This window comes from Manis javanica, chromosome 17, assembly GCF_040802235.1.
Source record: "Manis javanica isolate MJ-LG chromosome 17, MJ_LKY, whole genome shotgun sequence".
NCBI lineage: Eukaryota > Metazoa > Chordata > Mammalia > Pholidota > Manidae > Manis > Manis javanica.
The window spans coordinates 321913-347026 of NC_133172.1; the positions used below are offsets into that span (position 1 = coordinate 321913).

Below are 25114 nucleotides of genomic sequence, written 5' to 3' on the forward strand. Positions count from 1 at the left end.
TACATCTTTTCACCTAATGTTATCTTGGAGCTCTTTCCCACATTAGTACATAAAAACAGTCCCTATATTTAAGGCTGTATAGTTCTGTGTTCCACCATAAATCACTTAGCAAGTTCCCCATGGTGGACACTGAGGTTATTTCCAAATTTTTACTTTTGAAATAAATACCATAGTGAAGACCATGTACAAACAGCTGCACACATACAAATAAATATGCCTGTGGAATTCAGTCTCAGCAATGGGTTTGCTGAGTATTTGAAATTTAGATGGCAAATGAACAGCCCTCCAAAGATGCTGTATCAATTCACACTGTGTAGGAAACCCTCTTCCCTCTTTTGGATAAGAGTCAAGGCTGGTAAAATGTTCACTGAAGTCACATTGCTACAATTCTCCTAAAAGATAATTTTAAAAATGACATGAAATCCATTGTTAGAGGAGAATGCTCAAAATACAGTAAGCAATATGTGTCTACATCTACAAGAGAATTAGAAAGGATTTCAATTTTCTAAATACAAAATAACTACATGTTTATGTGCATAAGACGTAGTATAAAAAATATGTATATACACGCACATATATCTTTAAGAAAAAAATTACAAAGGAAAGCTAACAAACTTAGTGGTAATGAACATTTCTAAATGGTAGAAGTATGAGGAATTAAATTTTAAGTTAATCTTCATATTTTTGTGTATTCTTTTACTTTAATGCATCTTCCAAGTTGTGTTACAAAGAATTTGCATTACTTTTATAAACTGAGAAAATGAAGTATTTTCTCTATTTTATAGTAATTTCCCCTGAGCAGTTATTTAATATTTGTAAGGAAATAAGTGGGAATATTATGCCTAGAAAATGTGACCTAAAATGAGGCATGGACAATTTGCAAAAGATCTCTGCTGCAGCGACAAGCTTGCTCCCAGCCAACCCAGGGAGGCTGTCATGACCTCAGCCCACCCAGCGTCTACTCGGAGGATTCAGCACCTACTCAGCTCCTTTGGGAGCTGCCACTTTGGCCCACCAGGCTAAAGCAAGGAGAGTCTGGTGGGCTGGGTCAGCTTGGGGACAAAATGTAGGTTATTCTGTTGTTTTTTCTTCACCAACAAACAAAAGACTAAAAAAGAAGGGAAACCTATAGATAAATAGACCTAAGAAAAATATTAATCAAATGCACTGTGCGAATCTTATTTAGATCGTGATTAGAACCAAACAAAAAAACAAAACATTTATGAGGGAACAAAGAACATCTGAGCATGGTGTCCTGAGGAATCAGTTATTTCAGTTCAAGTGTAATAATGGCAATATAGTTTTATGGAGATTTAATAAAATTAACAACTTTTCCTGCTCCATCACAGACATTCTTAGGTGAAGTGAACATTTTTTTTTCTTTCTTAAATGCCTGGTTAGGAGGAGCACGAACACCACCGCCGGGGCCCCCGCCCTAATTCGCACGCAGGCCCTCTGCAGTCTCACCCACCACCGCTTTGTGCCCTCAGCACGCACATCAGCGTGGTGAAGAGGCTAACGATGCATCGAGACGATTACGAAAACGGTTTTGCCCCCATGGACCGACATGGTTTCATATAGATTTGAAAGTCCTCATTTTTCTGAATATAGATACATATATACGGAAAGATAAAGTCACTAAAATTAGTAAAATAACGTGATTTCTGGGACTAATGTGAAAATTATCCTGTCGCAGATAGAGTACCAGTGAAATTTATTAACCATGTTTCACCATGTCCACAATAAAATGCTAACATTTAGACAACTCAGAAAAACAAGCAGATTCTCTTCCTTTCTTCATGACAATTATGAATGCTACAAATCTGAAAAAATTACTGAAAAACACATTGCGTATAAACTAATGATAACATTCTTAAAATCAGAAGTATAAGATTGTTAATATAGGTCTGATCGGATCAATATACAGAATTTGGACAAAAGTGGCTGGAGCGCTGGGCACGGTTCTCTATCACAGCATGTGTAGGGCCAGATGCTTCTTTGAGGAGGGGACTATCATGGGCATTGTAGTATGTTCATTATTTCTGGCCTCTACCCACTAGATGCCAGCAGTACCCCTGCTTTCTGCAAGTCATGACAACCAAAAATGTCTCCAGACATCACCAAATGTTTCATGGTGGCCAAAACCACCGATCGAGAACCTCCAGCTTATAGCAACACTGGCTATTCAGAACCGTAGAGGCAATAGTCATCTATAGGGGCTGTGACACTCCCAAGGAAGGCTGTAGAATTTCAAGGAGGCTTGTTCCAATTTGGGCATGAGTGTGGCTAACCTGGGTGGGGACCAAGCATCTCTAATGACTGTGAAGAGCAAAACTGGCCCCTGGAGAGCAGGTATGTATGTGTGAAACAACCTGTCCATATCCTTTAAAGGTCCTTCAGAATCCTAAGTCCACTTCACATATAAACACAAATTAATTCCTGCATGCTTAGAATTTTATACAAACTTTCCAGAAATGCACAACGGCATTTTGTGTTGTTCAAAACTTCCTAAGAGTCACCACTCTGGAAAATCACATCCCATACAGGAACGGCCCTGACAATATATCCACGGCCAACACCATCACCCCTGCACCAGACATCAAACAGGTAATGCCTTAGGTTTCTGGGTGTAATGGCCCACCAGTCACATGGAGAGATACCAGACCAAGCCAGAAACATTACTCTGTCATGAACTCTTTTCATTTTAATCATCGTATACAAAATGGGGCCATATATCTATTTTTTGACATTCACATGTGCGTAGGTCATGTAACCCATGAGTTCCTTTCGGCATAATAGAAGGAACAATACAAAATACCTGTGGTTAAAGGGGGCATTGGGCTCGACGGATCTGGGGACCATCAATGTTAGGTGTTCGGGAAGCACCATTTCCTCAGGAAATCAGAGGTGACCTTGGCATTTGTACCCCCAGCCCCCTTTCTGTAAGTGCACTATGTGGACTTACCACATTTTTGTGCCTGGGGTTCCAAAGTCCTCTGTAGAGTTTATCCTCTTATGAGGATTCTCTGATGTCAAACAGCACAGAAGAGTCCACAGGAGGCTCCTCCACCCCGATGACACGCACCGGGTTCTTCTCTTGAATGATCTCATGGATGTCAAACAAGGCAAGTGTCCTGCTTGCAGGCTGTGCTGCCTTTGTCCCACCCCCAGGGTTCTCGCCTGAGTGTGTCTGCTGATGTCGACCCACGTGTGAGCTCCGTCCACGGGGCTGCTCGCGCCGCCGTCTGCTCCGTCCACGGGGCTCCTCTCTGGTGTGAGTGACCTGGTGTCGGATGAGGTGTGAGCTCTGACTGAAACACTTCCCACAATGGCTACACTTAAAGGGCCTGTCACTCCGGTGAGCCCTCTCCTCTGGATTCAAAGCTGGGTCACAGTCCAGGGCTCCCACCCACTCCTGCTTGGTCAGGGCTGGCGTCTGCCCGAAGATGAGCCTTTGGCGGCACTCGTAGGGTTTCTCCCCGGCATGCTTTCGTTGATGCTGTGCCAGGGAGGAGCTGTGCCTGAAGCCCTTCCCACAGTGGTTACACTCGTAGGGCCTCTCCTCAGTATGAGTCCTCAGATGCAGGAACAGGCACGTGGTCCGCGAGAAGGATTTCCCACACACACTGCAGGTGTACGGCTTCTCACCGGTGTGCGTCCGCTTGTGCCGTCCCAGGGATGAATTCTGGTTGAAGGCCCTCCCGCAGTCCTGACACTCATAGGGTTTCTCTCCAGTGTGGATTCTTCGATGGACAGTGAGGTGGGTGCTATGGCAGAAAGACTTCCCACACTCGGCACATTTATAGGGCTTGTCTCCCGTGTGGATTCGCTCGTGTTGAACCAGGGAGGAGTTCTGGCTAAAGGCTTTCCCACACTCTTTGCACATATAAGGTCTCTCTCCTGTGTGGATCCTCTTATGCACTGTGAGGTGCGCATTATGGTTAAACGACTTCCCGCAGTCCACACACTTGTAGGGTTTATCCTGTGCTTGGCTTTGTGTAAATTCCGTAACTGACACAGCCTGACTGGACGCTTTGCTATAGTCACTGCTGTCACATGGCTCCATTCCTGCAGAGCCTGACTGCTGACTAACTAAGCTTGAGTTATGTTCTGGGCTGGTAACCTGTGAGTCAGTACAGAAATACTCTTTCCTAGAAATTTCTGGAAGTGGATGTAGGTTTGAACTCAGGACATAGTTTTCCCCAAGACTGAGACTTTGGTAGCTTCTATCGTGAACTGATGCTTCCTCGAGGCTAAATTCCAATTGCCTCAAATCATCCTGGTTCTTCTCCGGCACCTGTACCTGGCCCTCACACTCCCAATCTTCCTTGAGTGTGGTGGGACAGGGAGCATCTCTCAGGAAGCCATCCTTTTCCATGACAACGGATGGCATCTCCTCAGGAAGGCCCTCCTTGGGTGACACTTGGCCTTCAGGTCCAGACTCCCACACTGAAAGAAAATCAAAGAGAAATATAGGGGAAAAAACATGGGAGAGGGCGACAAGTCCCCAACACACTGGGCCTATGTCCTTACTACTTGCCCTACTTCCAGGCAAATCCCAATTCTGCTTATGTCGACACCAAGTGCCTCGTCCACAAACACAAATTCACCCTTTCATTCATTCAACGAAAACACCTTGAGCACATCCCCTGGGCCCAGGAACTGGTCTAGATCAGGGGCTGGCAAACTACAGCCCCCAAACAAATGGATTTCGTGTTTTTAAAGGTCTACAGGGAAAAAAAAGAAGTCTATACAAAATAGGAGAATATATAACAGAAAGGCAGATTTTGAAAGCTGCCCTGGGCTACTGAACCAGACACTCACCTAGGCATTCCTATGGACTTTGTAGGTGACGTGAAGGTCATTCATCGGCTGACCTTAAGCCTTAATACAGGAAGATGATGCTGGGCTTTCTGGTGGGCCCAAAGTAACCCTGAGCCTTTAAAAGCAGCAGTAAGTGGAAGGGAGATGATAGCTGTGCAGGTGTCTCTCAAAGTTGAGAACAACTCTTAGCTGATAGTTTGCAAGAAAACAGGAACCTCAATCCTACAACTGTGCAGAACTGAATACTGCCAACAGTCTGCCCAAGCCTGGATTCAGATTCTTCCCAAGCCCCTCTGCCTGGCCAATTTTGGTCTGTGAGACCCAGAGCAGATAAACCAGTCAGGTTTGACTGAGAACTGTGACACAATAAATGTGCGTTGTTTTAACCTGCTAGGTGTGTGGTAATTTGTTATTAGCAGCAATAGCACATGGCCCACAAAGCCTAAAATATTTACTATCTCGGTCCCAGATGCTGGGGATAAAGCAGTGACCCCAACAGATAAAAAGCCCTGCCCTCAGGGACTGGGGAGGCTGACAGGGAACAAAGCATGGAGGAAGCAGGCTGTGAGCAGAGGTGAGGAGTTCAGGTTCAGAAAACCTAGGTTTGAGAGGCCGGATACCAAAGTGGAGGAGCCCTCACGTCTTCAGGACATCTTTAGGAGGACCAGCCCCCCAGCTGGGATCCTCCAGCACAAGTTTCACACCCAGGCAGGCACAGGCCCTTCCCTGACGTACAGTGAAACAAAGATGTGGTAGTTTCCTATGGCTGCTCTAACTTACTGTGAAGTCAGCACATTAAAACGCACACTCCGTCTCTACAGCTCTGGGAGAGAGAAGCCCTCCGGCCAAGGGCTGGGCAGGCCCTCACTTCTTCTGGAGACTCTAGCAGGGGACCCGTCCCCTCGCCGTTCCCAGCTTCTAGGGGCTGCCCGGATTCCTTGGTCCTTTGCTTCACCTCCACAGGCAGCAGACCGCAGCCCCGGCAACTGGTGGTTCACTTGTACCTTTATGACATTATTTATAAATAAACTGCTAAAAGTTAAGAGGGTGAGTCCCTGAGGTTTATGAGCTGTTGTTATAGCAAACTGCTCAACCTGAAGAGGGTGTAATAGATCCCCAATTTAGAGCCAGTCGGTCATAAGTATGGGAGGCCTTGAATGCAACTGGCCTCTGGAGTGGAGGCAGTCTTGTGGGACTGAGTCCTAGTTAGCACTGGGGGGTCTGTGCTACCTCCAGGCAGACATCATCAGAACTAGACTCAATCACTGGATATCCAACTAATGCCTGGAGAGCAGGAGAACTGGATGTCAGTACAGAAAAAACCCATGCATTTGGTGTTGCAAGTGTTCTGTTAGTAGAAATAAATCACAGTGCTGCTAGCAGGTGTCTTTTAGGGGTATAAAAATGTTCTGGAACTAGACAGTGGCTATGGATGCACATCTGTGAATATACCCCAAACTGTATTATTTAAATGAATGAAATGTGTGGCATGCTTAGGACTGTGGAAGCCCATAGCGAGCTCAGGGCCCAGGGGATGTACACGAGCTCCTGGGGCTGGAGGATGTCAGAAGTACAGGACACCTCAGGCTCCACTGCCTCCACAGCTTGTGTCCACTGCAGATTCACCCCCACCCCAGGGGAGTGGCCCATGCCCCATTATGGAGGTCCATGTGATTCTCCGCAGATCAGAAAGCTCTGGGAGGTTGACCTGCAGCAGGTCTGCTGGCTGTGTATCCTGTGACCACAGCCCGCCTCTTGCAGCATGTGGTCAGAGTACCCATGCATCAGCTGCAAGGAAGTGAAGCCCCGACCCTTAGCCCAAGGGGGCTGGCCTAAGTAAATTAGGACAACGTAGGGCCCCCTTTCCAGCACGCCTAGTAGCAGGGCCAAGGGCTGGGGGATGTGACTTGGTCCTGCCTAAAGAAACCTCAGTGGATGACGTCCAGAGTTCTAATAAAAGGGGACTAATGTGATGGTACCATTCTTCCCACTTCTCTCTCCCTGCCTGGACCACAGATGTGATGGCCAGAGGTGCTGCAGCCACACCAGTCCCTAGGAAAGGCAGGAAGAATCAGAACCATCAGCCCTTGGCAGTGGAATGCCTCTGGGTTCCCACTTTGTGTTCTTCTTTTAGCTGCTGTAGCCGTTTTTAGGTATTTACAGCCAAACACAATCCTTGTTGCTAAGAGAAGAAGGGTGTGGAGAACTGGTTCACAGACGTCCAAGAATGAAATGGAGACGATGAAGGACAAGTTCACATGCAAAAATGGTCCTGTGGGAGGGCCCGCGGGGAGGGCTGCGGGGGAGGAAGCAAGGGAGGGAGGCGGACGTGGGACGTGGCCCCTGGGGAGGAGAGCGGCGGACAGTCTCTGGGCCCAGAGAATGAGGGGCACAAGTCGAGGAGCACAAGGAGCAAGGGGCGCACCCCAGGCAAGCATCTGGAGGGCAGCACCCGACCAGCTGTGCAGGGAAAAGCTGACAGGGCAGGCCTGAGGCTGCCATCCTTAGATGGGCCAGCTTTCAAGGTTGGCCCCTGGCTGGACGTGGGAACGTGGATTTCTGGAAGGTTCCCACCATCCTAACTTATAAAAGTGGCTCGCCGTGCCCTTGCTGTGCCAACAATAGGGTTCAGGGTGAACACCTGCTTTCTCCTAGGTGTCTGGAATCTTAGTTAGGTCCAGTCAAAGGGTGCCAACATAACCAGCCCCCATTAAAAACCCAGCACTGAGCCTCTAATAAGCTTCTCTGGTAGCTCACATGTCACAACTCACTGCTGGGCAACCAAGAATGTCCAGTGAGACCCCACCGGAGGGGCTCTGGGGGCCTGTGCTCGGCTTTCTCCGGGCTTCACCCCATCCGCCTTTTCCCTTCATCCTTTTGCTGTGATCACTGGATCTGTGGTTGGTCTGGGGGACCCCAATACACCACCCTTTCCACACAGACCATCTGCAGTCATCTCCTGGGCTGCTCTCACTAGGGATTCCCTTTTGGAGGGTTCTCACCTGGACAAGAGCCCTGGACAAGTCCTCTGTCCGCCACCCACAGCTCAGCCCCTTGCTCCAGCTGGGAAATGACTTCAGGTTTGGGAAGCTCAGGCCCTAGAAACACGGAAAGACACAGGATGTGGGGGTCTGGTCTGGAGGGAGAGCAGCAGCTCAGGCTCCGGTCTCCGACTCCTGACTGTCGGGACACAGGGACACCTCACGACCAAGTGGAGTCTCTGCACTGGGACAGACGCCTTCCACACACCCCTCCCCGCACTGTGTTCCCCACGGATGGGAATGCAAGGCCCCTGACCCCCAGCCCAAGGTTAAGTCCTCATACCAGAGGCCTATGGCCTATAATCCATGCACAGGTCGCTGCAGGAATCTGAGTGGCAGCTTGGAAATGGGGCCTTACCCACAGACAACAGGTGCCCAAAGGTCTCCAGCATCACATCACGGTATAGGATCCTCTGGGCAGGGCCCAGATGCCCCCACTCCTCCTGGGTGAAGTCCACAGCCACGTCCCGGAAGGTCACCGGCTCCTGAAACATCACACACACTCTCAGTCAGGTAGTCTGGGAAGAGGAGGAGGAATGGGGAAGACAACCAGCAGGCCAGTGTCCTGAGAAAGCGCACATTCTGAGTGATGTGAGTCAGGCCGCACTGGGCACCTCCTAGGCTGTGCAGGTCAGTGGGGGTTGTAGCAGCGAGGACAAGCGAAAGTATCCAGGCAAGGCCGAAGCCAGCTACAACTGACCTACGACTGACCTCAGAGAGCTGAGGGTGCCAACACAGACCAACTGCAGCCCTGCAGACCTAAAGAAACGGTTATTGTTCTAAGCCACCAGTTTTGGGATAGTTTATTGTGCAGCAGCAGCTAATTGATGCACTAACTAATCCTCAGATTCAAAGCAAGGCTTATCATCCTCCTTGAAAAAAGGAGTGTACAGTTAGAGTCAGAAATCTCCCTGCCTTCAGGGCCTGGGCAGGCGCACAGGTAACTGAAGTGGGCCAGTGTAAGAGCCAAAGCTTCCCAGGGCACTCAGTGCGCGAGAGGGGCCGCTGCTGATCACGGGCGATACGTGCCTGTCTGAGGGGCATCCAGGACTCAGAGCCAACTGAGTGCAGGGAAAGGCAGACCAGATGTGGTCAGAACTACCTATCTCTGGTGAGAAGCTGAAAATTAGGTCATATTTTTAAGTGAAATTTAAAAATGAAATTAAGTTTAATTAAAGTTAAATAATTGTAAATTGATGAAATGTCTCTGAAATGTGTCCCACAAATGAAACTCTTCTGTGGGCTGGCTGTGGCCATGGTCGAAAGCTAGACATTTCTGGATCAGAGTCTTGACTCTGCCACTTCCTCCTCGAGAGGCACAGTACAGGTACCCACTTCTGCCCCGCTTCCTTGTCTATGAAGTATCACTTTGTGGGGGCAGTGATGAGGAACAAGAGGCTGTAAAACCCTTCGTACAACACAACAGGCTAGCCACGTGCAAAAGAATAAAGTTGGTCCCCCACCTCACACCATATACAAAGTATAACTCAAAATGGATGAAAGACATAAATGTAAGAGCTAAAACTATTCAAATCTTACCAGAAAACAGAGAGAGAAATTTTCATGACCTTGAAATACGGCAAAGCATTCTTAGATATGACATCAAAAGAAAAAATAAATTGCCTTAATAAAATTAAAAATTCTGTGCTCTAAATCACACTACCAAGAAAGGGGAAAGACATCTGCATAATGGGAGATAATTGCAAATCAGGTAACTGGTAAGAGACCTGTATACAGAGGCTACAAAGAACTCTTTGAACTCAATAATAAAGGCAAACCAATTAAAATGGGCAAAGGGTCTAAACAGGTATTCTTCAAAGATAAAAGAAAAAAAGGTAAAAATAGTGAATAAGTACATGAAAATATGCTCAACATTATTAGCCACCAAGGAAATGCTAATCAAAACCACATACCAAATACTCAATTAAAAAGTTTTCTTTTAACAACACCACGAGTAGATTTAAAATTAATACAGAAATTACAGTATGGGTGGCATGTGGCTCTGGCAAAAATTGTGCAGACACAAACAGAACCTTTCAGTTGCAAGCAGAGGTCTCTGCTTTGTCCCTGTATCATCACTTCACTCAAAAAATCCTCTAGCCGAGGCAGCCCCAACTGCCACTGGGAGGAGTTTTGCCATTGTGGCATTTCTCACTCCTGTCCCTTGGTTTCTGCTCCCCAGGACATCTGCTCTTGTCCTGGAAGAGTGCAACCTGGTCTCCTTAAGCTGCAGGAGTTGCAAACCTCTCTGCCCTCTGATCCTGGCTCAGGCACTGACAAGCCATGCCACTTGTCCCCTTGGGGGAAAAAAAAAGTTCTCTAACCCTGAGACAGGCTCTCTGTGCCTCCTGCCCCTACCTGCCATAACCCACTCTGCATGGGTTGCTAGTGACAGCCCAGGTGCCAGGTCCACCGAGTCATGTCTGTCCAGGTCACCAGACTTCTCAGTGGCATCACGTGAGTCTTTCTTCATCCCTGCTAGTTACGGCAGGGGCCCACTCCTTGCTGTTTCGTACCCTCTCTGCTGCTCCGCCTCAGACCCCTGCAGCCCTCCTCTGCTCCAAATGGTTGGGGCTTGGAGGGATGGGCATGTCAGACCCCTCTCCTCCACATACTCTCCCACAGCTGACCCGGCCACACTGGCAGCTGGCCACACCCTCTTCCCAGTGCCTTAGCACTCAGTATTTTTCCTACCCCTACCACCAGACCCCTGAATGGTTGTCCTCAAAGCCATTTCATTCCTACTTAAAACATCTGAATGGCTCCTCCTCACCTTTGGATACATGACGAACCCTTTCAGCCTGGCTGTTTGGCTGAATAATGACCTCCAAAGACATCCATGTCCTAATTCCTAGAACCTGTAGATGTTACCATAAATAGCAAAAAGGACTTTTTTGAGGATGTGACTAGGGATTTTAAGATGGGGAGGTTATCCTGGATTTTCCAGGTGGGCCCAAGGTGCCACCACAAATGTTCTCCTAAAGGGAAGGCAGAGGAAGATCTACCTACAGAAGGCACAAGGCAGTGTGACCACCAATGCCAAGACGCTGCTGGACATGAGCCAAAAAATGCAAGGTCTACAGCTCTGATAGCCAGAAAAGGCGAGGAATCTACCAGAAAGGGGGCTCTGCCCACAGCTTGATTTCAGCCCAGTGAAACCAATTTCAGACTTCTGATCTCCACAGCTGGAGAAGTAGACATATATTAAGTCACCAAATGTGGTAATCTGTCATAGCAGCCATAGGAAGCTAATATGCTGGCACTGAAAGCCCTCCAATGGTGGCCTCCTCCAAGATGGCCCCCAGTGATCCCCAGGTCTTGTGTAGTCCCTCCTACACTGAGCAGTTTGATTTGTGCAGCTAGTGGGATACTGTGGAAATGACGAGTGTGAACTCTGACCCAGATCACAAAACGTATTGTGGTGTCCACCTTGCCCTCTCCTGGGTCACTCATTCTGAGGGAAGACGCAGGTTGTTGTGAGGAGAGGCCCACAGGGGAAGGAACTCCTGCCAACGGCCATGTGAGGGGGCCATCCTGGGGACGCATCCTCCAGCCCCAGTCAAGAGTCACCTGACACCAGTCCAAGCCAACATCGTAACTGTTACCTCACGAGCCCTAGTCAGAACCACCAGTTAAGCCACTCAAGGATTTCTACCATCGAAACTGAGACAGTATTTACTGTTGTTTTAGGTCAACTAGTTTTGGTTTGTTACACAGCAACAGTTAACACACATGCTCTTAAGCCTCTTTTACTGCTGACAAAGACTCTCTTTTCAACCAAGGTTTAGTCTGGCTCCTCTGAATCGTCTTCTCAGCTAGGCCTCGACCTTTGGGCTTCTGTGTCCATTTTTGCATCATCCGGTTTTATTAAATTTCCTGTCAATTTCCTGTCAATGCCACTTGTCCCCTTGGGAAAAAAATAAAAGGAAAAAAAAATGGGGGGGGGTTAGCCAGAATCCCCACCCTCAATATCTGATCACTCTCTGCATTTTTTCAAAGTTCTCATCGCACACAATCCTCCAGGTAGTATCTGATCACTAGGCCTGCTGCAGCAAGAATTCCCTCAGGTCAGTTTAGCAAGAATCACCCCCACAACCTCCCTATAAATCCCCACTTTTCCTTGTCCTATTCAGAATTGAGCCCACTTCTATACTGATGTCTCTTTCCTCCTGTTGCAACAGTCCCTGAATAAAACCTGTTTTTACTGCTTTAACTACTACCCAGCCGTTTTTTTTTTGACACTGCTCACTTCCTACCTCACCCCACCCAACACACACACACACACACACAAATCCATAGCAAAAGCAAACTAAAGTGTGGTTCTATCTCAACAGCACACATTTAAGCGTGTGAAAGAAAACATGCAAATCTAAGACTATCAAGTCTCATTTTGCATATCAAATTTGAAGTAATGCAAAGCCCCATAATAAAAAACAAAACAGAAATAAGAAACACAAAATTGCATTGATGTGGAGCTTCAGGAGTTCTGAATTTTGGTTCTTGCCACGTGCAGACAGCACTTTATGGAGAACACAGGCAGCGGCCACTTTGTTTAGAACTGCTGGAGCTTTGAATCAGTCGCCTTCCAAAACGCCTCGCAGTGACTGACCCCCAGATACTACAGTTCCCCATCGGCCCCGCGGACGGGCGGAAAGGGGCCCCTGGTAGTCGCTCCCGCCCCCACTGACGCGGGGCGTGGCCACTTGTCATTACACCGAGGTTGTGCCCCGCCCCCAGGGCAGGGGCTTCGGCAGAGAGCGGCTCCCGGTGGGTGTCTATTCGCTCCACGCATTAAAGCACCTCTATTTGATAATACCTGCCACCCTGGAGCTCGGCCGACGCCCGTCCCTGTCGCCCATCAGCACGGTGGCCATCGGGGCAGGGGCAGGGGAAGGGTATGGGCGGGAGCGGCCAGCGCGTCCTCGGGAAGGGCGCTCAGCCCCTCCGAGACAAGGTGGCCTCGGCACGCGGAGCATGCGCACTCGGGACCCGAAGGCCAAGAAACGGACCCCCACTCCACCCTCACCAGCCGGGCCCGTCCGCGCGGCCCCGCTGGCGCCTCAGCTCAGTCGTGTGTAAAGGCGGACAACGCGGTGCTCCGTTCACCGTGCGCTGAGAGGGTGTAAGGGTCAATCTGCGGGAGACCCTTGGCCTGGGGCCCGCTGCCAGCGTTGTTACTATTGTTACCTGAAGCCGTTCCGCCGGCGGCCCCTTAGACATAGTCAGTGCTGCCGCTTCTTCCTCGGTGTCCATCCTGGACCGACAGGTTGAGGACAGACGCCCCAGGCGACCCTAAACCCAAGGGCCGCTAACGCCACAGAGACCTGTCGACTAGCCGCCAGCCGAACAATGGCGGCTGCGCCGGCGACGCTGAGACTACAACTACCAGAAGGCTGTACGAGGCGCCTCAACGCCCAGCCAATGAAAGCCTTCGTTCTTCGAGCTTTCGGCCAATGGGAGCCTCCGCCCTCTAGGTTCCGGCCAAAGGGGGCGAGTAGATAGTGGGCGGTGGTGATCCGCGGTTACCCTGGGCTGCTGAGCGCTCGGGCATCTCCGTGCGCTCGAAGGGCGCGTGGCGCACTCGGAGGGTACTCGAGTCATGGGGCCGCCATCGTCCCAGCCTAGCCGTTGCGGGTACGCGTCTGGGCAGCAGCGGCGCCTTGGTGGCGGCACACCGCGCCTGCCTCCCGCAGGTCCTTACAAATGAGCATGAACACGGGGGGACCCGGAGGGCCTGGCTAACGCACTGGACGAGGCTGGGGCTTCTCGCTTTCCTCAAAACAAGTTTCTGTGCATCAAAATTACGTGAACACTTAAAAGTTTTGTTAATACAGTAGATGGAGGGGGGCGTTAGTGATTGGAAGGGGCCACAAGCTGTTTGAGAGCTGATGTTCACTCTCGACTTGTGCTCGTATTGTCCCTGTGCAATACGTCATTTTAGTTTATTTAAAAGGCAGAAGCAAAAGGAAGATGTTCACCAGGATGCAGTCGAATCATATTTATTTGACCGTTAAGTGTGTGTCAGAACAGGGCACACATGAAGAGAATAGATGCGCGCCTGCGCCCACGGGGTTTACGGTGGGTGGGGGGCGGAGAGAAGGACAATCAACCGCGCACGTGATAAAGACGTGGACGACAGTGGCGAGGATGGAGCAGCTGGCTTCCAAGGGGCTCGCGGTGTCCACACTTACCCATCCTGGTCCTCAGGGCCTGCCTCTCACTCCCTCCCTCGCAGTCCAGCAACCGCTCTGCTCTGTGCTGGCTGTCTTCCCGCCACCCCGCCCAGGGCCCAGCCCTACTGGGTCAGCAGTCCTAAGAGGAGCCTGTGTAAGACATCTTCACTCATCTGAGCAGGTGGCAGTGGCTGCTGTGAGAATCATGGATCAGGCAGCCTCCTCGGACCGAATCTGGCTTCTACTGGGAGCCCAAAAAAATTGCCAGGCGGGACCTCTATGTGGGCAGAAAAGGTCCCAGGAGGATGTATGGCCTTCCCCTTAGCTGCAGCTTCCCAGAGGATGGAGTAAGTGGTGGTGACGGTAGGGGGTGGGGGCATTTGAGTCTATTGTCTTCTCCTTTGGAGCAGCTCGTGTATTTATTTTGGAATCATTGGGCTCAACTTTTCCTCCCGGTTATAATGGTATTGAATGGTCAATGCACTGTTTCCCTATTAATTTTTTCCTTTCTACTACTTGTACTTTTGTTTTCTCCTTGATTATATTATAGGGTTTTGTCAATTGCCATCATTCTCAAAGTGTGAGCTAGGGACACCCTGGGGGTTCCTAAGACCCTTTCTATGAGTCAGTGAGTTCAAAACTAAGTTCCTAATAATACTTTTTTCCCCACTCCTATTTTCTCACAAATGTACAGGAGTTTTCTGGATGAGTAATTTACTGGAGGTGTTAAAGACAAACCCAAATATTAGTTAAAACAGTGAAAACATTTTATTCAGTAACTGCTGACAGCAGGGGAAATAACTGAGTTCCATTTGAATTTGTGCAGAGGGAAGAATGAGGGGATCAGAAAGGAGAAAGAGGCAGAGCTCATGAGAAAAATTACAAAGGGTTGATCAGTGTAAATATAATTAGGCCAGCTGTGTCTGCTAGCTAGTAATTATTGAAGTTAGGATTCTGTCCTCCCACAGAGACTGGAGACAGAGGCTCTATCCTTCCTGATGGTTCTGTTTCAAAGCCCAGCAATGTGGGAAGGGTTTCCATGTGCACAGAGACACAGAAGTCACCATCAAGCAATCTACATCTTCTCCAACCCCAACCAGAGGGCTTCTTTCTGCATGTTCCACAAGAAGCCATCTGGGAACACAGATGGGCAGGTTCTATGATGTGAAGCAATGCTTCCTTTTCCCCTTTAGAGATCCTAGTTCCAGCCTGGACTTAGGCACTGACTCTGTCCCTGGCAAAACCCTCACAGGATGGCTGCTTGAGCCTCATCTCTGAGAGAGCAAGATTGACACCTCGCATGTCGACTTGGAAGCCAGAAGATTGATCCCAGCCTTTGCAGTGGGAAATGGGAGCTAGAGAACATTGTTCATCTAGGGGGAGAGGACTGAGGGACAGAACGGTGGGCATAAGTGCCCCCAGGCCAGAAAGCACATTAAGGAAAACTTGCTGAAAACGACAGTCTTATTATTCAGGGTCCTTAATCTTGTCCAAACTCAAAATTCTAATTCCTCCCCAAACCTGCTATTTCCCCCAGTGTCCTGCCAGTGCTCAAGTAAAGCAAACAAATAAAAACTGTTCACTAACATTCCTTCATTGAACAAAGAATGGCCATTATGTACCGGGAAGCATTTGGCAGTGAAGAAAACAAAATCCCTACCCTCAAGAGTTGACATTTTTTGTATGTGTGAATGGTGGGGGGTGGGGGGTGGATTAGAAACATTTTTTTGAACTAAGTGTTGTCTAGGCCAGATGGCATCAGTCAGGATGGACTAGTTCTGTTGAAGTAACAAACAAGCCCCCTTTCTCAGCAGCTTGTCTGTTTACAGTTGATTTCCTGTTCACACCCACTGTCCACTGGGGTTGGCAGCTGACTGGGTGAGGAAGGGGGTGTTGTCCAGTTTATTATAACCAGTCCAGATAGGGAAGCCACCGTTCTGAATGTTGCTGGGCACCTGGATCCCACCAGACCCTCGTCTCAACTCCCTCACATGCCCCCTGCACCAGTGATCACCTGCACAGCTCGGCTGAATTCCTGTGAGATCTGCAACCACCCACTTCAGGTGTTTGGGGGAGTTGACAGATGGAAGTGCCAACCTCTGAGATGACAATGGTCTCCATGGGAGTTGAAGTGCCCCGTGATTTTTGCTTTGAGAACTTTAATGACAAAAAGGAGCACATGGGCTGGGGCCATGAGGAAGATGAAGCTCCGACACAACGGGAGCAGATAGGATTACCAGGCCAGGACAGACCATGAGACCAGAATATACAGCCTGAAAGAGACACAAGGACCTAACTACCGGGAAGCTCCTCCATCACATTTCTTACGAGAGTAATATGAATAGTGTGAGTGACTCTTGGGTAATGTTAAGATGTGCACACAGTACACTGTTTGATAGACAGCTGGCAAAATTCATACAGCCTTAGCATCTACCTCAAGGGCTAAAATGCTATGAGCTGACGGTGTCCAAAGAAATCCGGGAGCTTCTGCAGCCCCCAGAAAGGCAAACATACAATTTGAGGATCTGTCTTTGTAGGTAAGCACCACTCTGCTCATGATGTCTCCATTGAATACCATGATGCATCATGCCTGCACAATAAATAAAAGTTCCATTTGGTGACTCAGCCTGAACTTCATTATTTTGCATTTTATGTTCAGGGTGTTTATAGGGGGGAAAATGCACATTTTTTGCTGTTTTATTAAGACACTGTCATCTTTTAAGGTAAGATGAGCAATCCAAATGGGACTCAAATCTACAAGATGGAATCATAGTGAGGAATATCAATGAGGTGTTATATGTTCTCGAAAACCAGTCTCAAGCAGGAACTATGTGAATTGTATGCTTTCCACTTGTGTAGCCAGAGCAGCACAGTAGAAAGTTTAATGGAACAGATATTGTGAAAATTGCAAATTGTATTCATGTTGGAAGCAATTTCAAGGCTTGTGCAGAAAGGATTAGTAAAGCAGACTTGAGGCTTTGATTGTGAGAAGGTCCTATTTGCAAGGTTTGCCCTTGGCCAGCCTCTGGCACCTTGGCTAGTGTTGTCTGTACCCTGATAAGGACCTCTCACTGTGCCGAGTGTGCAAACTATGTGATTCACACTGAGAACCTGCTTTCCTTCTGGGGTCTGGGATTTGCTACATGCTAAGTAGAAGGTGCCTACCTGCCTGGTCTTCAGTGCACTTTGTATGACCCGTCAGGGGAGGGACGACATGGTTTCCCTGCACACGGATCAGCCAGACTTTGCCCGTCTTTCCCCTTATGATCCGACTGCACATCCCGGCTACATCGTTGCAAATCTTGGCTGTGAGCACTACTATGTGCTGAGTTCCATTAATTCTTCTGGAAAACCTCTGGATGTCGGGGTAGTCTTGTCGGCCCCCAATAGTCCCACTGCTAGTTGTATCAAAAATATGCCTAGGGTTGCTCTGATATCTGTATTTTGAAAAGGAGAAGGGAGGAATTTCTGTTAAAAACAGTCCATGGGTCACACATAACATGGTATCTTTTTAGGGTCTTTTCAAAAATGAGCCACAAATTTAAGTGAAACCAACAAAGAAAAAACAGATACAAGGACATACAAATTTGAGAGTAGTCTTTACAAAATGTTTTTTTTTTTTTGAAGATGCAAGTATCTGGCTTCCACCTCAGCCTGGCCAAGCAGACTCTAAAGAGGGGACTGGGGCTCTGCGGTTCTAACATCTCCTTTGCATGGGACTTAGGCACACTTTTGATTTGGAACCCCTGACCTCTGGGTATGAGAACCATTTTGGGTGGAAAGGTTGCCATTTCAAATGAGCCCACTTCCTGGGTCCTTAAGAGCCTCAGGTTTCTGACATGGGAGAGGAAATACCTATCAGAACAGGGCCTGCTGCACTCGTGTACACGGCGGTGGCTGTCCTTCCATTCCTTGGGTGGGTGTAGGCTCCAGGAGCACGTAACCGCCAAGCTCCTATGTGGAGCCCCTGTTCTGGACAGCAGGACTCGAGGACCCTGTGGCATGGCACACACCTTATGTACCTTGGACTTTAGCAGGGCCTCACTGAACGAGGTGGCTACTTCCACGACTTGCTGAACAGAAACGTCTCTCAGATGTTTGGTCAACAAGACATTGTCAAACCATGTTCCCTTTGCTGGATCTGTCCAGAAGGCCCTTCCTCCCAGGCTCTGGCATCTTCTGAAGCTACACATCCACGTTGGTCCCGGCAGTAGGACCAGCTGTCTAACCAGGAGGCAAAGCACCCCCGACCCTTTCTGTCTAGGCTGCACTATGCAAATGTCTCCCATCTGATACCTAGGGTCTTAGGGGTCTTGAAGGCTATATTACTTAATGAATTTTATGAAAGGTACCAGATAACAGCCAGAGGGACATTAGGGAAGTGTGTTCAGTATTTGGCAGTTAGGTAAATTCACACACCTATCTTGCTCCTTCAGAAGCGATTCCACCAGTTGTCCCAAGACACCAGCACCTTTCCAGGTCCCCACTCTCTGGGACCCACTAACGTACTGGTTATAAGGTTTCTGTAAAATCCAGTCTTAAGAGATAAACCACCCTTTAATTCCAAGGACTTCTAAGAAGCCAAGGAGCCTTCCTGCCCTACTAGGATCAACTCCACTTGGCCAAACAGAAAAGTGACATTTTTCTTTTTACTCTTGCTTTTTTAATCATCTATTTACTAATTACAGTGACACTGAATCAAAAGAAGGAAAATTGTACATAATCCTATAAATCAATTGCAGATTTCCAGTTACTATTTGCTCACCTGCAAGGACACATTTGAAATAACTTGTTGGGAAGTGCACACTGTGGAGCTGAGGGTGGGGTCACAAACTCTGACCCCCCCCCCCAAATACACAAATCTAGAAACTTCCCTCCCCCACTTCTCTTTACCCTTCAGCTTTCTCCAACCTGTGTCTTCTCGGCACCCCCAAGCAGCCGTTGCAGCGGGACTGTCCGGTCTATGCCTACTGCAGGACGTAGCTTGGTCGAGAAGTGCCGGACATTTTGGCAATTAACATGGCAACTATAGAAGAAATTGCACACCAGATTATTGAACAGCAGATGGGAGAGGTGAGTGAAATCATTGGCACTTGTCTTTCTCCGCCTGGCTTATTTCAATGAGCATAATACCCTCTAGCTCCATCCATGTTGTTGCAAATGCTTGTTACAGAGCAGCAAACTGGCCAGAAAATCCAGATCGTGGCAGCACTTGATCATAATACACAAGGCAAGCAGTTCATCCTGACAAATCATGATGGCTCTACTCCAAGCAAAGTCATCCTGGCCAGGCAAGATTCCACTCCAGGGAAAGTTTTCCTCACAACTCCAGATGCAGCAGGTGTTAACCAGTTATTTTTTACAACTCCTGATCTGTCTGCACAACACCTCCAGAGTCCATGCTTTCAACCTAACCCAAATCTGAGACAACTTTCTAATGAAAAGTTCATGCCATTGCATATCAGTCATACTTTTCCATAACTCTCTTAACAGATAATTCTTCAGCAGACCAAGGACCAAATAAGTTTTCTGATCTTTGCCTAGTATGTGGAGACAAAGCATCAGGGCGTCATTATGGAGCAGTAACTTGTGAAGGCTGCAAAGGATTTTTTAAAAGAAGCATCTGAAAAAATTTAGTTTATTCATGTCGAGGATCAAAGGACTGTATTATCAATAAACATCATCGAAACCGCTGTCAATACTGCAGGTTACAGAGATGTATTGCATTTGGAATGAAACAAGACTCTGTTCAATGTGAAAGAAAACCCATTGAAGTGTCACGAGAAAAATCTTCCAATTGTGCTGCTTCAACTGAAAAAATCTACATCCGCAAAGACCTTCGAAGTCCATTAACTGCAACTCCAACTTTTGTAACAGATAGTGAAATTGCAAGATCAGCAGGACTATTAGATTCTGGAATGTTTGTGAATATTCATCAGTCTGGAATAAAAACTGAGTCAGCTGTGCTGATGACACCAGATAAGGTTGAATCCTGTCAGGGAGATTTAAGTACCTTGGCCAGTGTGGTTACATCATTAGCAAATTTTGGAAAAACTAAAGGTCATTCTCAGAATAGTAATGAAATGCCTATGATTGAAAGCTTAAGCAATGGTGATACCTCTTTGTGTGAATTTCACCAAGAAATGCAGACCAACGGTGATGTTTCAAGGGCATTTGACACTCTTGTAAAAGCACTGAATCCTGGAGAGAGCACAGCCTGTCAGAGCTCAGCAGAGGGCATGGAAGGAAGCATACACCTAATTGCTGGAGACCCAAGCATAAATTACATCGAAAAAGAAGGGCCACTTCTCAGCAATTCACATGTAGCTTTCAGGCTCACCATGCCTTCTCCAATGCCTGAGTACCTGAACGGGCACTACATCGGGAGTCCGCCTCCAGACTGCTGTTCTTATCAATGCACTGGGCACTTTCAATCCCTTCCTTCCAGGCTCTAGGGCAAGAAAACAGCGTATCATTGGTGAAAGCTTACTGGAATGAACTTTTTACTCTTGGTCTTGCCCAGTGCTGGCAGGTAATGAATGTGGCAACTATATTAGCAACATTTGTCAATTGTCTTCATAGTAGCTTTCAACAAGATAAAATGTCAACAGAAAGAAGAAAGTTATTGATGGAGCACATTTTCAAACTACAGGAGTTTGTAGCAGCATGGTTAAACTCTGCATTGATGGATATGAATATGCTTACCTAAAGGCAATAGTACTCTTCAGTCCAGATCATCCTGGCTTAGAAAACAAGGAACAGATTGAGAAATTTCAAGAAAAGGCATATGTGGAATTCCAAGATTTTATAACTAAAACATATCCGGATGACGCCTACCGGTTGTCCAGACTACTACTCAAATTGCCAGCTTTGAGACTGATGAATGCTACCATCACTGAAGAATTGTTTTTCAAAGGTCTCATTGGCAATGTACGAATTGACAGTGTTATCCCACATATTTTAAAAATGGAACCTGCAGATTATAACTCACAAATAATTGGTCACAACATTTGAAAGCTGAGATCTCAGTATAAACTAATTGTTCATTCCCAGAACAGAAGACACCAAATTGAACTCATTGCTCCCAGAATATCTGGAAAATTTGACTGGAAAAGGGTAACCAAAAACCAAGTTGTTTTTATTTTGATTTACTTAAGAAGAATTTTTGAAGTGACTGTGCAGGTAACAGGAATTGGTAATTTCCCTTCCTGGCTTATTTACGTGAATAGGGAATACTAACAATTTATCTGCCTCATCTTAGTATCTAAATCAAGATCTCATTATATTTTATTTTATAAAACAAATAAATTAGGCTTTTTTTCCCTAAAAAAAAAAAAAAAAAAAGAAATAACTTGTTACCCAAAGAAGTGTACCACCAGGGGATGACAGGCTACAGGTTGAACATGGAAAGCAGTGAACTCCTGCCCCACATTTCCCAAAAGCCACAAAATCCCATTAACCACTTTTAACCATTTCTATTCCACTTCTTTCTGAGGCTACCTTTGTAATTCTGATTTTTCATAGACTATAGACTTTACTAACTTCCTGCTCTGGTAAAGAAATTAGATTTGACTCATGTTGCTGTTTCTGTTTCCAGTTTTGCCACGTTGCCATTCTGAACTCTACTTTTGGTCTCCTAAGTAACCTAACCTATTACACTTAAAAGCCCACTTCCCAGATGACGGCACAGGGCTGCTCCTCCACCCTTCCACCTCTTCCCCTTCTCCTTTAAAACAGCCCCAGACTGTGCCATTAGCGACAAGACTGATGAAATCCTCACGTCACAGCTCTGGGCTTCTTCCTCAAACAAAAAGCCAGGAACTACGGTTTATATCACATTTACGCAAATACTGCTTGGTGAAGAGCCAATCAACATAATCTGACTGAAGTTCCCCCTCCTCTGTGCAGACATCACAAGCCCTCGGCCTCTTCAAAGGCGAATTACTGGCATCAAGTCCAAATGAATACTCCCTTCTCAAGTTTGCTTCACATCTGGGTTTCACTTGTCTTGTACAATTTGCACAGTTTCTTGAACAATCTGAGTCTCTGATTACTTTTTTATTTTAACTATAAGAAACAAAAAGAAACCATTTCTTTCTTGGTTTCAAAATTATTCTCTCCAGAATTTTGTGATATATTTCAAACTATGGTGTTCTCAATTACTCGTGCTGCATGCATCTTACTAATACTGGCTGGTGGCCGGCATGATCTGAAGGCCCTTCAGCTCTGGGTATGTTTCCCCCCTTTTCAACCCAACAATCTTACTTTCAGTTTCATAGTCCATTCTTGTTCTCATAATTCTCTTCTTTAAAGAAGCACCACAGCTTCACCATTCATTTGCAATTACTTCTTGACTCACTTTTAAAAACATTTTAATACATGGTTCCCCTAAATATCTGTTCTTAGGAGTTTATCTTAAGACACTTAATCTTTTTATTTTTTCAAGGTATCACTGATATACATGCATGAAGGTTTCACATGAAAAACACTGTGGTTACTACATTCACCCATATTATCGAGTTCCCCCCCATACCTCACTGCAGTCACTGTCCATCAGTGTAGTGAGATGCCACAGTCACTACTTGTCTTCTGAGCTACACTGTCTTCCCTGTGATCCCCCTACACCATGTGTACTAATCATAATACCCCTCAATCCCCTTCTCCCTCCCTTCCTCCCCCACCCCTCCCCTTTGGTGCCACTAGTCCCTTCTTGGAGTCTGTGAGTCTGAGTCTGCTGCTGTTTTGTTCCTTCCATCTTGCTTCATTGTTACACTCCACAAATGAAGGAAATTTGGTACTTGTCTCTCTCTGCCTGGCTTATTTCACTGAGCATAATACCCTCTAGCTCCATCCATGTGATTGCAAATGGTAGGATTTGTTTTCTTCTTATGGCTGAATTGTATTCCATTGTGTATATGTACCACATCTTCTTCATCCATTCATCTACTGATGGACACTTAGGTTGCTTCCATTTCTTGGCTATTGTAAACAGTGCTGCGATAAACATAGGGGTACATCTGTCTTTCTGAATCTGAGTTGTTCTCTTTGGGTAAATTCCTAGGAGTGGAATTCCTGGTTCAAATGGTACTTCTATTTTTAGCTTTTAGAGGAACCTCCACATTGCTTTCTACAATGGTTGAACTAATTTACATCCCTACCAGCAGCAGTGTAGGAGGGTTCCCCTTTCTCTGGATGCTCGCCAGCATTTGTTCCTAGTCTTTTCGAAGCTAGCCATCCTTACTGGTGTGAGGTGATATCTCATCCCAGTTTTAATTTGCATTTCCCTGATAATTAGCGACGTGGAGTATCTTTTCACGTTCCTATTGGCCATCTGAATTTCTTCTTTGGAGAACTGTCCGTTCATAAACTCATTTTTTAACATGGTTATTTGCTTTTTGGGTGTTGAGGCGTATGAGTTCTTTATATATTTTGGATGTTAACCTCTAATTGGATGTTATTTACAAATATATTCTCCCATACTGCAGGATGCCCTTTGTTCTGCTGATGGTGTCCTTTGCTGCACAGAAGCTTTTTAGCTTGATGTAGTCCCATTTGTTCATTTTTGCTTTTGTTTCCCTTGCCCAAGGAGATGTGTTCATGAAAAAGTTGCTCATGTTTTACTCGTTTTTGCCTATGTTTCCTTCTACGTTTTATGGTTTCATGACTTACATTCAGGTCTTTGATCCATTTCTAGTTTGTGTATGGAGTTAGGCAATAATCCAGTTTCATTCTTACATGCAGCTGCCCAGTTTTGCCAATACCCATTGTTGAAGAGGCTGTCATTTGACACTTACTTTAAGAATTTTTCTTTCGTGTGAGGCTTTCCTCCAGTTGTTTGCTCCTTGGCTCCCACCCACACTGAAGAGACTATCAGAAAGCACATGGGAAGCTCTTAGGACAGATGTACTTCCAATGTCAAAAAAAGGCAGTCCTTGTTCTGGAGCATAATACACCAGACTCTCCTAACCCCTAGACTTTTTTTTTTAGGTACATAACTCATTCTCCTTTTGCTCACCCACAGCTAGTCGCTTAATGCAAAACAAGAAAAAAAAGGGAGAAAGGGGAAGAGATCTGGAGTTTCATGAACTTTCAAATTTCATGGACAAACTTTTAACCCTGCTTTCCTACCCTTCCTGTCAGTCCGCAGTTCTGCTGCGGGGCTGGGGCCTCCCATTGCAGCCCTCCTTCACTTGCTCCTGGCTTCAGCCTTTCCCACTGTCTCTCCAGGTGATGTTTGCTCTCCTGCTTGCATCTTGCCCAAATTTCCAGTAACTGCCCCTCCCACTTTCTTCACCATCTTCACCATTGATTCACACTCCGCATTTTTTTGAACATCCTGCTGAGCTGACCTTGTTAACTAACTATCTGTGTACATGTTTTTGTGTGGCTGTAATGCTTGTGTATATACTATTGGGGTCCTGTTTTTATTTCATCTGATCTTTCCCATATTGATATGCTCCCAGCTCTAATTAGAGCTGACCTAACCAAGCAACGAAGTTAGAGCACACAACAAAGGCCCTGAAATATTTGGAGTCTACTTTTAATTTGAACAAAAATTATTTCAGAAGCCTTCCCGTCATCAGTCCTCCTTCACGTTCTTAATTACTGGTTTACACGGAACATACCTGGCTTCATATTTTGTCGCCTAACACCAACCTCCTCATGGAATTGTTTCTTGATTATGTATTTGGGACTCTGTATCAGGAATATCTTACAGTTCCCCATCATTTCTTGGAATGTGCTACAGGGACATCTGATTAAATGGGTGGTTGCACTAGATGAGTCTGTGTTAGGTACTGTTCCACTCCGAATTTCTTAACACCTGTTAAAAACTCTGACTGGAAGTTTCTCATTAGTGGTCATAGTTTCTCACCTAAATGCAGAAGCACATTTTGATGTACATACAAATCACATGTGCTGCTTTCAGAAACTGCAGGTCCTGGGTTTTACTGCTAGAGATTCTGATGCATGCTGCTATTAGACCATGCCCTAAGAGTCATACTTTGGTCATCTGAGGTCTAGTAAAGGTCTGGCAGTGAGCCTTTCCATCTTGATTATTCATAGGGTTTCTCTCCC

General features: G+C 46.7%; 3 protein-coding genes across 4 annotated transcripts in view; 1 reads left to right on the forward strand and 2 right to left on the reverse strand.

Moving 5' to 3' along the window:
• Nucleotides 1-1676: 1676 nt before the first annotated feature.
• On the reverse strand, nt 1677-13242 carry ZNF8 (zinc finger protein 8). 2 transcript variants are annotated; one of them, XM_017645276.3, is made up of 4 exons: nt 13053-13242; nt 8224-8350; nt 7827-7922; nt 1677-4449 (listed from the first exon to the last, which is right to left on the reverse strand). In XM_017645276.3, exons 1-4 carry the CDS (start codon nt 13116-13118, stop codon nt 3014-3016), a joined length of 1725 nt encoding a protein of 574 aa, XP_017500765.1. In that variant the 5' UTR covers nt 13119-13242; the 3' UTR covers nt 1677-3013. The 2 variants fall into 2 exon arrangements, with proteins under 2 accessions (XP_017500765.1, XP_073081433.1); XM_073225332.1 differs by lacking the exon at nt 7827-7922.
• A 1541-nt stretch (nt 13243-14783) lies between these two features.
• The window catches only part of ZNF544 (zinc finger protein 544), a 28046-nt gene continuing 17715 nt past the window's right edge, over nt 14784-25114 (reverse strand). Inside the window, 2 exon segments of the mRNA XM_073225323.1 lie at nt 14784-16628; nt 17204-25114. Of these exon segments, the coding sequence (XP_073081424.1) occupies nt 25093-25114 (22 nt within the window). The 3' untranslated portion in view covers nt 14784-16628; nt 17204-25092.
• Nucleotides 19058-21052, forward strand: LOC108385108 (nuclear receptor subfamily 2 group C member 1-like). The gene is given in 5 exon segments (XM_073225356.1): nt 19058-19115; nt 19179-19432; nt 19522-20422; nt 20425-20691; nt 20694-21052. Coding segments are annotated over 5 exon segments (1839 nt in total).

Coding starts and splice junctions, on each gene's coding strand:
- ZNF8 (XM_017645276.3), bottom strand. CDS start 13,118: ATGGACACCGAGGAAGAAGCGGCAGCACTGACTATGTCTAAGGGGCCG. Junction 8,351..13,052: donor CGCCGGCGGAACGGCTTCAG/GTAACAATAGTA, acceptor GTGATGTTTCAG/GAGCCGGTGACCTTCCGGGA. Junction 7,923..8,223: donor TGGGCACCTGTTGTCTGTGG/GTAAGGCCCCAT, acceptor CCGTGTTTCTAG/GGCCTGAGCTTCCCAAACCT.